Source organism: Rhinolophus hipposideros (assembly GCF_964194185.1).
Source record: "Rhinolophus hipposideros genome assembly, chromosome: 20".
Classification (NCBI taxonomy): domain Eukaryota; kingdom Metazoa; phylum Chordata; class Mammalia; order Chiroptera; family Rhinolophidae; genus Rhinolophus; species Rhinolophus hipposideros.
The window spans coordinates 2301333-2314785 of NC_138066.1; the positions used below are offsets into that span (position 1 = coordinate 2301333).

Consider the following 13453-nt stretch of genomic DNA (forward strand, 5'->3'; position numbering starts at 1 on the left):
ACATTGGGATTCTTCTGAACACATCCTTGCCAGGTTGTTCAACTTACACTTTTGTAACTTCAGTGTTGAGGAACTTGCTACCGCTCAACGAAGCTTTGATTCTCAGATCACTTATTTTAAGCTGAAATCTACACTTCCCCACTGTGGGGACAGAGTCCCAGAGAGCAGTTTCCAGGCTCTGGGCCTCACATGGAAGGGTGCTGACTAGTTGACCACCAGCTGTTACCGGTTATTCACTAGCCACTAATATAACTTCTGTGGCTAAGCTAGCAGGGGGCAGAGTGTGGATTGCGGATTGTGTGGCTCTTGCTCCCTGTGTCTCTAACCCAGACACCAGTGAGACTATAGTGGTATGACTCCCCTACTTATGGCTCCGTGGGTGTTCCTGTTTGGCCTCACCATGTCCTGCATTCTTATGTGGGGAGCTGGACCAGAGACCCCACATGACACCCTGCATGACACCCACTCATAATTTTTACTCACTTATTCCAGTTCTTATGCTTGTGAGGGTCTAAATACATTTCTGAGTTACAGCCCTATGGATGATTGAAGGTGACCCTCATACTCTGCAGTGTCTTTCTTCATGGTAAACATCTGTAATTCCTTCAGCCACTTCTCATGGAATGTGAGTTTGAGTCTCCACTATCTCAAATTTGTGCAAACCTTAAGGCAGTGCTCAGCCAGCATTATTAAGAGAAAAACTGTTTCCATTCTACCTCTTTCTACCTGATAGTCTTCAATGAAGTATTAAGGTTTTTTTTTTTTTCTATTTTTTTTTTTAAGTATTAAGTTTTTGATGGCTACACTACACTAAGCCAATTGAGCTGATTGCCAGTGTGCCACTGATCAGTCCCGACATCCTCACCCTTCCCTCATCTGATTGTCTGGAACACAGTACATACTATACTTATACCCATTAATCTTTATTTCCTTATTTGGGGGCTCATTATTATAACTTTTTAGTTTCTAATTTTGTCAATGACAGTATTTCTTGCCCTTTCCAGCTCTTGGCACCTGTACACATAATGTGTTATTTTGCATCTTTATTTCCTCCTCTTTTGCCTAAAACTCTCACATCTTCATTATAGTCTTCTTCTCTACCTTCAAGTCCTACCAGCATCCTGGATGAACCCAGAATCCACATGGATGAGCCATCCATAGCCACAGCCTCTCACTCCAATGCCCTAGTCTTCACCCCAGTGGCCTTCTCTGCTCTATCTAAGGCACATTCCCCCACGGTCATACTTTGGGTTTTATCATCACATATAACTGCTCCACCTCCAGTCCTGTTGGCCACAACTCCAATGCTTCCAATGTGATTTTATAGCCATGTCTACTTAAAAGAATTCTTCAATTACTTGAGCACTCTAGTCTGTTGATACCTCTGGTCTTGCACTCTTTCTCAATCAATAATGACATTCCTGCTTTTATTTCTCTCCTTCTGTAACTTAGATGCCATGGCCCATCATTTTAGTAACTCTCTTGCTAGAAACCTAAATTCCTTTGACCCTCCTATATAGCAGAACCTCACCCTGGAGGAACCCAGTTGCATATTGTCTGCACAAATAGCTGATCACTTTTGTAACAGTCACAGAAGAGGACATATTGGTTCCACTAGAAACGTAAGATCACCAACCACAGTTAGACCTTCATCATTGCCTATCTTGCCTCCCTTTGGTCATCTCACTGTCCATCACTGCAATCTATAGTATACCGTCTCCACTTTCCTCAAACTATGGACCCCCTCTCTATTACCCTCAGCCATCGCTCTCAGCAAATGACCTTACCTACTCCTTGAGTTTATTTTTCTTGGTATTTGTTGAGTTTTGTGGTTGTGTAGATTCATATCTTTAATCAAATTTGGGAAGCTTTCAGCCATTCTTTCTTCAGATATCTCTTCTGACCCTTTCTTTATCTCCTCATCCTCTAGGACTCCCATTATGTTTGTGTTGGTATACTTAATGGTGTTCCAACAGGCCTCTGCATCTCTGTTCATTTTTCTTCATTTTCCTGTCTGTTCCTCATACTGAATAATCTTAGTCTTATCTTCAAGTTCACTGATTTTTCCTTTTGCCAACTCAAATCTATTGTGGAAGCCTTAAATTGACTTCATTTTAGTTTTTTTATTTTTCAACTCCACAGTTTTAATTTGTGGGTTTTTTAAATAATTTCTATCTCTTTATTGATAATACTTATTTGGTGAGACGTATTTCTCATATTTTTCCCTTAGTTCTTTAGGCAATATTTTCTTGAACTCTTTGAACATATTTGAAATAGATGACTTAGTCTTCTTCAATGAGTCCAAGTATGGGCTTCCTCAGGGACAATTTTTATTTATTGCTTTTTCTACCTGTGTATGGGCCACACTTTCTTGTTTCTTTACATGACTCAAAAATTTTTGCTGAAAACCGCACATTTTTTATACGATATTGTAGCAATTCTAGAAATCATATTCTCTCCCTCTCCAGCATTTTTGGTTGTTGATGCTTGTTGTTATTTGTTTGCTTAATGATTTTTATGAACTACTTTGAAAAAGTCTATATTCTTTGTTGAATGGCCACTGCAATCTCTGTTGCATTAGCTTAGTGTTCCACTAATTATTGGATAGAGATTTCCTTACATGCTTGCATCTCAAACATCTTCCAGTCTTTGCTGAGGGGCTGTCTATACATATGTCAGGGCACACCCTTAACACTCAGCCATGTAGTTTACAACTGGGCCTTAACCTTCATTTCCTGCTTGTGCAGAGCTTCAAGTCCAGCCATAGGTGAGAAGCCATCTCTGGTCTTTCTTGAGAGTGTGCACAGTCCTATGCATGCACGTGGCTTTCTTGATTCCCAGGAATATGTCAGAGCTTTCAAAGCCCCTATAGGTATATCATTCCCCAGACTTTCCTATGAAGTTTGTTGGTTACCAATAGTTGGTTTGCCCCGACTATTATCTGTTGCCTCAGGCAACAGAAACTAAAACATTTGCTTGTGAATATTTTCAACAAACATCTCCCAGAGATCAACTTAAGCACTGGACAAGTTTGAGTCAGGTGAAATAAAGACAGCTTTTCAAGTGGGGTTTTCTAAGAAACCATCAGACAGATGGTCTTTCTGTAAAATAACAACTATTCTTTGGGAATGAGGCTTTGAGAGAGTTCAACCCATTCTTCCTCCTCTAGTCTTGGAAATTTTATTTTCTGGAAATCTTTCAGATATTCTTTTTATCCTTGTATGTGTTTAGGTGCAGGTGAATCTTTTTTTTTTTTTTTTTCTCATGGCACTTTATAGATTTTTCAGTCTGAATCACTGGATTTCTCTTTAGCTCTAGGAAGTTTAGATAAATTGTAGAATTTGTGGATTAATCTGACAAGTCTCTTTTTTCTCATTTGCTATCTCTATATTTTGGGACAGTTCCTCAACTTTATCTCCCAAGTTGAAATTTAGTTTTTGGCTGTCTCCATTTCATTATCCAGTCTTTAAATAAAATGTTTCATTTTAGTGTTCACGTTTTTCATTTACAATCATTTTTCCCCAATTACTCCTTTTCCCTTAAATGCCTGTTGTTAGTTTATGAATACATCTAAGAATAGTAATTATAATTTAAAAAAAATTTCTCCTTTGTTCCTTGCGTTTTTTCTGTTTCCTTTTGTGTCAGCTGTTCTGTATGCTTATTTTGGTCTTTCCTTTTTTCTGTGTTGTTGATTTTATTCAGTGTCTGGGGAACATTGGTTAAATATTTGTGCTTTTTAATGAAAGACCAAGTTGTCATTTGATTAGTAGAGATATTGCACACATTAGGTAACTATGAAGTCCTGTAGATCTATTCCAAAGAGGTCACTCCTCTGGTGAGAGGGCTTACTGCAGGCTCTGTCTAAATTGGTGATATCTGTTGATCAGCATGCTTCCCCTTTAGGGTGAGTGGGAGGAAAGCAGAACACTTCCTTTGGGGAGAGTACTCTGGTCTTTTTCACGTATTTCATCCACATTGGAGCCGTCGTGCAGGTCTTTAGTCACCTCCATCTCTGCTGTGTCTCTCTCGGGAACTCCAGTACCCCCACTGTAGACCCTCCCCAGGTAGATCTTCCATCCAAATTAGACAAGAGTTCAGGAGATCCTCAATGAGGTAAATGTTCCCTATATGAACTCTGAACTTCAACTCCATTTTTGAGGAAGAATCCCATATCAGAGGAAGATTACCTTATACAGGCTGATAACTGCTTATTTTTCTTCACAATCCCCACATTTTCATACCTTTAAAAAATCTTTAAGAATTATCCTCTCTGATGACATCCTAGCCCAGGTCACTTTTAACCTAAATTCTAACTAATAAAATTTAAGTTAGTGAGGTTTTATTGTGTCATTATTTTGTCAAATAGAAAAGTACTATTTTGACTGAATTGACTCATCAGTCTTTTTAGGTGTGTTAGATCAGTATTTAATTAGATCCACTTAACTGTGATTTTTGGGTCACTGACTACTTTCTTTTCCTCCAACAGAGATATTATTTCCCAAGTGATGCCTATTTTTGCTCCCTTTCATCTATTCGATGTACTTGCAGTGAGTATTTGGAGTGATTTTACTCTAATATACATACCAGAATTTGTTTTATATTTCTAGCTTTTGAATTAAATGCCTGTGATTTCATTTTTGAAAAGAAAGAGCTCTTGCTTCAAGCAATCTGAGCCATTTGCAGGTTACTTAAGAGTGTAGCATCTCAGGGTGGAAGAGACTGAGGTATCCAGCCTCTACTACTGTATCCTCCATGGTAGGCCATGCTCTGTTTGGGTTAGCTGTGAACACTGAGAAGCCCTTCTCGAGGCTGATCTGTAGACTTACAGGTATTTGAAGATCCTTCTGCTATACCCTGGAATCATCCTTTGAGGTTTATTCTCAGTTTCAGCAATTAGTCCTTGTGACATGATTTTAGGTCCATTTGCCATCTGGCTTTTATTCCCCTCTACATGATTTTTTAATGTATGCTTTTACAAAATATTTTTAAATAGTCAGAGATTTAGATGCTACTTGGTGTGTTTCTGATGAAAGCTGCTACGGTTTGTTGTTAACATAACTTTGGAAGCAAAATGTTTTCTTTTATCTCTTACACAATGTGCAATACTTGTTTTGAGATAGAACTATTTGACCATATGCAAACTTGTAAAACAGAAACATAGTATTCTGAACTTGATATGATGATAGCTAAATGACTACAACATTGGTTTTGATTTTCCTCTCTTTAGGGCTCCTGAGAGGTACAGGAAAACAAAAGATTGTTGCTGCCTTGAATGTCATTGGTTATTATGTTTTTGGTTTTCCCATTGGAGTATCTCTGATGTTTGCTGCTAAACTTGGAATAATAGGTATGTCTTTGATTCCTCAGTGACTCACCTCAAATCTCACTTGTCATATTAAGATAAACTACTTCAGATACAAAGCAATTGACTGGAAAGTGGCATTTATGGAATTATTTTCTCCCCAAATAGTAATTCAGTGCATCCTCTGTACAAAAACACTGGAAATGTAGTCTTGAACAAAATAAATTGTTCCCTGTCCACAGGATGAGACCAAGATTGAATAGTTAATTATACAATTATTCCACTTGGGTTAAAAGAGAAGGACTGGGTGCTGTGAACACATATATGAGTTAAAGGGAACCTCTAAACATGACTAGTTTGCCAGAACAGCTCCCTAAGGTCATAATGCTCAGACCTGAAACATGACTAGATGAAACATTACCTAGATGAAGTGAACACCATTTGTTGAAAAAAATATTCTTTTCTTGTAGAATGGTCTTCACACTCTTGTTGAAAATCAGTTGGCCATAGACATTGGGTTTATTTCTGGACTCTCTATTCTACGCCATTGGTTGAGATGTCTGGCTTATGTCAGTACCAAAGTTTTGACTATTGTAGCCTGTGATAAGTTTTGAAATCAGGAAATGTAAGTCCTCCAAATTTGATCTTCTTTTTCAATTTTGTTTTGGTTATTTGGGGGCCCTTGCAATTTTATATGAGTTTGAAGATTAGCTTTTCCATGTTTGCAAAAAAAGGCTATTGGAAATTTTATCTGGATTACATTGAATCTGTTGATTGCTTAGGGAGAATATTGTAGTTTTAACAATATTAAGTCTCCTAATCCATGAACATAGGATGTCTTTCCATTGATTTAAGTCTTTAATTTCTTACAGCAATGTTTTGTAGTTTTCAATATACAAATCTCTCACTCTCTTGGTTAAATTTATTCTTAGATATTTTATACTTTTGGATACTATTGTAAATAGAATTATTTTCTTAATTTTCTTTTCAGATTGTTCATTGCTGGTGTATTAAAACACAACTGATATTTGTGTGTTGATCTTGTAAATTTAATGAATTCATTTATTAGCTCCGGTATTTTTATGTGTGTGTATTCTTTAAGATTTTATATAAAAAGCATCATGTCATAAGTAAATAGAAATAGTATTACTCTTTCCTTTCCAATTTTAATTATTTTTATTTATTTTCCTTGCCTTATTGTTCTGATAAGAACTTCTACATTAGGATTTTAACATTTTCTCTATGTTCTCCTCCAATACTTTTATTTTTAATTTAAAAAATAATGTAAAGCTAAAATTTATAGAATGTGAGATAATATTCATGAGGTGTTTTCATCAGAAATATGCTAACCTTTTATATACATTATGTCATTAAAATTTATGATGACTGCATAAGATGTGACCTTCCATTTGCCCCATTTTATAAATGAAGAAGAGAAAACATGAAGAGATTCAGTAATTTATCCCACAGATAGAAGTGATGAAACGGGATTTAAACCCAGATAGTTTGCCCAGAGCTGCACTTGTTATTGTTATGAATGTTCTCTCTCTCTCTCTCTCTCTCTCTCTCTCTCTCTCTCTCTCTCTCTCTCTCTCTCTCTCTCTCTCTCTCTGAATTTCACAATTCTCTCATTCATTCAATAAGCATTCACTGAGTGCCTATTTATGTCAGGCCCTGTGCTGTATTAGAATCTGGGGAATGTAAAGATAAATAAGCAAGGTCCCTGTCTTTTGTGAGTTCATAGTCCATGCTCTCAATCATTACTCTTCTCTTCTTCTTTGGTACTTTTTCCACCTCATGCTCTTCTTGAAAGTCTCAGGGTTTCAAACCTAGATACCAGTGGTTGTCAGATCTCCATCTCTGGGCCTGACTTCGTGCCCAAGCTCCTACTCTGTGTATTTCCGGCTGCCCCAGATATTCATGGTCTGTCTTGCCAACATCTCTGGCTCTTGGACCCCTTTCTGGTTCACTTACTCAGGCTGAAGAACTCTGCCCCAGTCATGGTGCCAAGTCTTACTAGTTCTCTCTCTATAATATCTTTCATAGCTGTGAGGAATTTATCCCACTTCCAGAGGGTTAGAGTTGTGAGTTTCTAACAGCTAAGGCATTTATCTTAGCATTTATTATCTCCTGGAAACTATGCACTTAACTAAAATATTTATTACCCTCATTAAGTTGTTGCCATTTAGCACCTGTTTCCTTGCAAAGGACATGAGGAGAGGTACTTAAGACAGCTTATATTTTTCAGACACTTCATTTATTCCTCAAGGAAATTCTTCTCTCCTGGGTTTTATCTCAACATGGTACCAGTAAATCTCTATCCGTTGAGAATAAATACACTATTGCCAAAAGATGATGGAGCCAACTCTGAAATCCACCCACCACTTGGTCCCAGACCAAAAAGCTATATGTGTTTTCATGAAATGCATGCATCTCTGAAACTCTTGGCATTTATGTTCAAATATTTGATGAACATTTTGGAAATATTAACTTCTGCTCAGGCATGTTTTTATCATTTTACCTCATAAGGCTTTTGGACGTTTCTTGTCAAGTTTATTCCCATACATTGGATCGTTTTGTTGTCATGGTAAATAAGGCCTTCCTTCCATTGTAAAATCTAAGTGGTTTTTGTTTGTATATATGAGAGCTGTTAGTTAATGTATGTCAATTTTATATCTTGCTACAATTCTGAATTCCTCTTGGTTGCAGCAGTTTTCAGTTGATTGTCATGGGTTTTGCAGTTTATACCTTGGATTTCTTTTTCCTGCCTAATGCCGATAGTAGTGTAATAGATTATTGTGATATGAGTGGAAATGCTTGTCTTGCTCAGGACTTCCAATATTTCTTTACTAAATAGCATGCTGGATTTTGGGAGCTCTCAAACACACACACACACACACACACACACACACACACACAAACACACACGTACATAAATAAATACCTATGGAGTCTATGTTATTGAATGTTTCCAACAAGAATGGTTGAGCATTTTGTCAAATGTAATTACATGTCATATGTAAACAGAAATTGTTTTATTGTTCTGGCATGAACTTCTACAACTGGATTTTAACATTTTTTTTCTTCATTCTCCTCCAGTGCTTTATACTTAACAAAATAATTTTTAGTGCCAATGGAAATGATTCTGTAATATTTTTTCTTAGATTTGCTCTGATGATAAATGATATTAATTAGTTTCTTCATATTGAATAATCCTGATTATTATCTACTATTCTTTTATTTAGCTGCTGCATTCAGTTAATATTTTACTTAAATATTTTGCAGTGATATTTATAAGATTAGTCTGTAATTTTATTTTTTGTGTAATCTTGTTTTTTTCAGGTTTTCATGTTAATGATATTAATGTTATACTCCGTAAAAAATATTAAATTTTTTTCCTGTTTGTGTGCCCTGGAACAATTTATATAGTATAGGAATGATCTCTTTTATAAAGGTTTGGTGGAATTCTTGTATAAAATGCTCATGACCTGGTGTTTTGGAGGACTTTATCTTTCTTACAGCTTTCTAAACTTTCTCTCTGAAAATCAGTCTGTTTAGACTTTCTATTTTTTTGGAGGCTAACTTTTGCAATTTAGTTTTTCTTAGAAAATTATGCATTTTATCAAGACTCTAAATACTATATAGAATTTTTAAAATGATCTATTAAGTGCTTTGGGGAAAAGTTGTTATGTATGTGCTCTGCATATATGTCCACATCTGCATTTCTATAGATTTCCTTCAGTAAGAATGAATTTTATTTTTTTGGGGGGTGGGGAAATAGTTAAATCAGAGGACTGACTGAATGTTGTAGTATGTATTCAAATAGCTCCTTTTGTACTATATACAACCAGTATATTTTACCATGTAAAAATTTTGATGAATCTATCCCTATTTTTCTGTAAAACTTTAATTTTGCAGCTGTCGTAAGACACTTCTTGTGTCCAAAGACACAGAGTTGCTTAGTTTCTTATCTTGACTTTTTTGGAAATGTTGTCATTTGATGGCTTAATGAGTAATTGTCCTCGTTGTCATTTCTTTTTTTAATTATCATTACAGGCTGGGAGGCAGTGGGGTATTTGATTAATCTCAAATTGGACTTTGTCATTCTCTATTTGGGACACAGAGGCGCCAGGTATTTATTACCATGTCATCTCTACCAATTATTGTCCTAGACACCAGACAAATACCATTCAGCCAACTAGCAAGATCCCCTGCCCTAATGAACTTCTGAGGTTTTACAATTGAACTTTACTTTAAAAAAACAAAAATTTCTCCTGTATTAGACTCTAAGCTCCTTAAGAATAACGACACACTAGATTTCCTACTTTGTCCACAAAAGTTCTTCTTGCTATTGTACATAGTAGGTGCTCATTTTTGTTAAATAACACTTGAAAATTTAGTTATATACTAGCAATATGGAAAATATGTTAAATATACAAAAACATCAAGAAGAAATTTAAATTACCTATAATTTCACTTCTCAGATATAAAAGCTAAAGAATTGAAGTGTATTTTATCCCAACAATTTAAAATTATCTTTATGCCAGTAGTTTTTCTGTTATTCACAAATGTGGAGTTATAGTGAATATGCAATTTCCCCCTATCCTGTGCTAAAGAGATGGGTTTTAATAGCTATGTAACATTTCCTTGTATCATTTATTTAATGCTTTCCTAATAGTGGACATTTAAATTGTTTCTCTTTATAAATAACATTGTGATGAGCATCCTAGGTATATGAAATATTAATGACCATCCTGAGTCTTTTCTTAGAATGGATTCCTAGGAATGGAATCACTCAATCAAAGAGTATAAACTATCAGTCCATTTACTTCTCAACTGGAGAGGTTATTCCAGTTTTGTGTAATTGTGAGAAAACTACGGGAAGCCCAGCCTCAGTGTTTCTTTGCCAGGCATGGAATGAATGAGTTAGTGCACACCAAATTCCATCTCAAGCCAAAATGGCTTGCTGGGCAGTGAAATGTTTGATATATGGGTTTATATAAGTAAGAAATAAAAGCATATATTTTATATACACTTTGATATATATTTGATATGTAAGTGGTTTAAATGGTTTCTTGTCATACGTAGTTAGGCATTTTTATATTTTGTGCTGGGGCCCTTTGTAGTCTCAATAACCTTTTCCACACAGCAATTGGAGAGATGGTTTTCAAAGTGGGCTTCTGAATACACCTGGTCTCCTAAATGTAAATGTACACACCAGTCTAAAACCCTTCAGTAGCTTCCCATTAGCTGGATCCTTAGGGCTTGATGCCCGCCCTGCATGTCCTGCTTCCTTGAAATCCTCCTTCATTCCACTGCTCACCTGCCCCTCCTAACTGGCCTTTCTGCTCCTAGGACATGCAAACCGGTTCCTCTGGGCCTGGACTTGCTCTTCTCTCTGCTTGTAGGGCCTTTCCTGGAGCTTCACAGCCGACTCCTCACCATTCCTCTTTCCCACTCAGACACCTGACCATTTTCCTAACTCAGTGCAGGTCATTGTTACATGCTCTATCCCAGGTCTTTCACGGGACTTACTACTCTTAAAATTACCCAGTTTCCTTGCTTATTGTTTGTCTCGCACAGAATAGAAGCTCCATGAGGCCACTGAACTTTGTTCACTTCTGTGTTTCCAGCGCTTAAAACAATACCTGGCACAAAGCCGGTAAATATTTGTTAAATCAACATAGAAAGGAGCAAACAGTTTGGGGTGGGGGGGTGTTTAATCGTATTATTATTATTTTTTAACTGTCTCAATTTTTTTTTAAGATTGTATTGGGGAAGGGGAACAGGACTTTATTGGGGAACAGTGTGTACTTCCAGGACTTTTTTCCAAGTCAAGTTGCTGTCCTTTCAATTTTAGTTGTGAAGGGTGCCATTCAACTTCAAGTTGTTGTCCTTTCAGTCTTAGTTGTGGAGGGCGCAGCTCAGCTCCAGGTCCAGTTGCCGTTTTCTAGTTGCAGGGGGCACAGCCCACCATCCCTTGCGGGAGTCGAACTGGCAACCTTGTGGTTGAGAGCCCGTGCTCCAACCAACTGAGCCATTTGGGAGGTAGCTCAGCTCAAGGTGCCATGTTCAATCTTAGTTGCCGGGGCGCTGCCCACCATTGCTTGCAGGACTCGAGGAGTTGAACCAGCAACCTTGCGGTTGAGAGCCCACTGGCCCATGTGGGAATCGAACCGGCAACCTTCGGAGTTAGGGGCATGGAGCTCCTGAGCCTCTGGGCCGGCCCTAATCATATTATTGATTGATCCATTGATTACCATTGATAGGCCCATGGTAAGCTTCAGTCTATTCCTGGTCCATAAATACCTAAAATTTTAGGGAAGTTACTTCAGCTAAAGTTTATTCTGCAGATACACTAGTTGGGGAAGAATTTTATTGATGAAGGGTACAGAACTGAAGAAAATCTAAACCATGTTATTCATTTTACATCCACAGGTATCTATCTGGTCTGGATTGATGATTTGTGTCTTCTTTCAAGGTGTTTTCTATCTGGTGTACATCTGGAGGATAAACTGGAATAGAGTTGCAGAGCAGGTAACAGACAGCTCCTGGGACATGCAAACGTTTAGAAATGTGGCTCTACTTGATCCCAGAGGATGGTAAGGAATCTTTTAGGGTCAAAATAGTAAGAATGCCACCAGCAGCATGAGTCACTTTGAATCATGAAATGCATCTACTGTGGGGTTGGGGGCAGAAGAAAGTCAAGTTTCAGCATTTCCCTCTTAATATTGTTAGGGTCCGGAGTCAACCCCTCCTCAAGCGAACAGAAGTCACACGATAATGCAAGTCACACAGCGAGGTTTATTTCCAGCTAGCTGGGGTCCGAGTATCTGCCCGACGCAGCGGGTTTCAACAAGGACCCCAAACACACAAAGCTAGGGGTTTTTATAGCATAACATTTTAAGGCTCTCAGTAACTTTCCATGCAGGCAAGATATTTACAAGACTTTTGGTCCTGTGTCCTTGCTTACATTTTTGCTGCAAGATAAGACTTTTCTCAACAGAACTTCCTGACCTTGCAATACGTGGTGTTTATGATTAATGACTAGGTATTTTAGTCTGGGGGCTGTTCAGAAAAGGGACCTGTTCTTGACCCTTGAGGAGGCAGTCCTGGTGCTACAGTATTCTACATTCCCCCTTGTGTTGTTCATAATGAGGAATCATGCTCATATGTAGACTGACCGTAGAGGCCTGCAGAGGCAGGCAATTTTTCATATTGATGTCGTAGGACCATGAGCTGGACAGTATTTACACGATTTTTCACAAAATTAATAAGCTTATTTAAAATGCAGGGGCCAAAAGTTAAAATGAGCACAAGCAAGACAACCGGGCAAATTAGGGTGGAAATCAGGGTGGTGAGCCAAGAGGACCTATTAAACCAAGCTTCAAACCAAGTTTCCTGAGCTTCTCTTTCCCATTTTCTCTTGGCTAACCATTCTCTCACCTTTGTCATGGATTCTTTAACAACCAGTGTGGTCAGCGTAAAAGCAGCACTCCTCTCCTAATGCAACACATAGTGCCCCCTGTTAGAGGAACAACAAATCAAGCCCCACTCTATTTTGGAGTACTACCTTGGATAAGGAGGTGAGCGATTTTTCTAAATGACTAATAGAAGTTTCTATTCTTTGAATATCTTTATCTATGGCTGCCCTCAAGGAGGTCATCCTAGACTGTTGAGTGGCTAAAGAGGCGATACCGGTCCCGGCACCGGCTACTCCTAAGCTGAGCAGAGTAGCAATGGTTAGTGCAGTGATAGGCTCTCTTTTACTTATTACTCTGGGGCCTCCAGTCCAATGTGAGTACATGCTTTCCTCAGGATGATATAGTATGCGGGGCAGCATAGTTACTAGGACACAAAACTCATTAGAAGCATTAAAGACTGTTGTTGAGAGACACGGGGTGAGGCCATTTTTTGAACATATCCACCATCCATCAGACCTGGGGACAAACCACTTAGTGCCACTTTTCCAACTAGGGGTGCTGTCTATGGAAGCACATAAACTTTGCCTATCTGGGGCACTTTTCCTAGACAGGTCCCTTTACCGCTTACAAGTTGTAGAGTTAAGCCAATTTTACGATTTCCCCATGAACACTGGGAGGGGTTCTCATTGTGTAAGGCGTCGTAGGTGGCATGTAATCCTATGGCCTC

The 13453-nt window shown here is 38.0% G+C and overlaps 1 protein-coding gene across 1 annotated transcript in view; it reads left to right on the forward strand.

Moving 5' to 3' along the window:
* Positions 1 to 11908, forward strand: part of LOC308489273 (multidrug and toxin extrusion protein 2-like) — a gene marked incomplete at both ends in the record, with an annotated part of 41218 nt that extends 29310 nt beyond the window's left edge. The window contains 3 exon segments of the mRNA XM_081030159.1: positions 4487 to 4560; positions 5228 to 5343; positions 11741 to 11908. Coding sequence (XP_080886285.1) covers positions 4487 to 4560; positions 5228 to 5343; positions 11741 to 11908 — 358 coding nt within the window.
* Positions 11909 to 13453: the final 1545 nt, after the last annotated feature.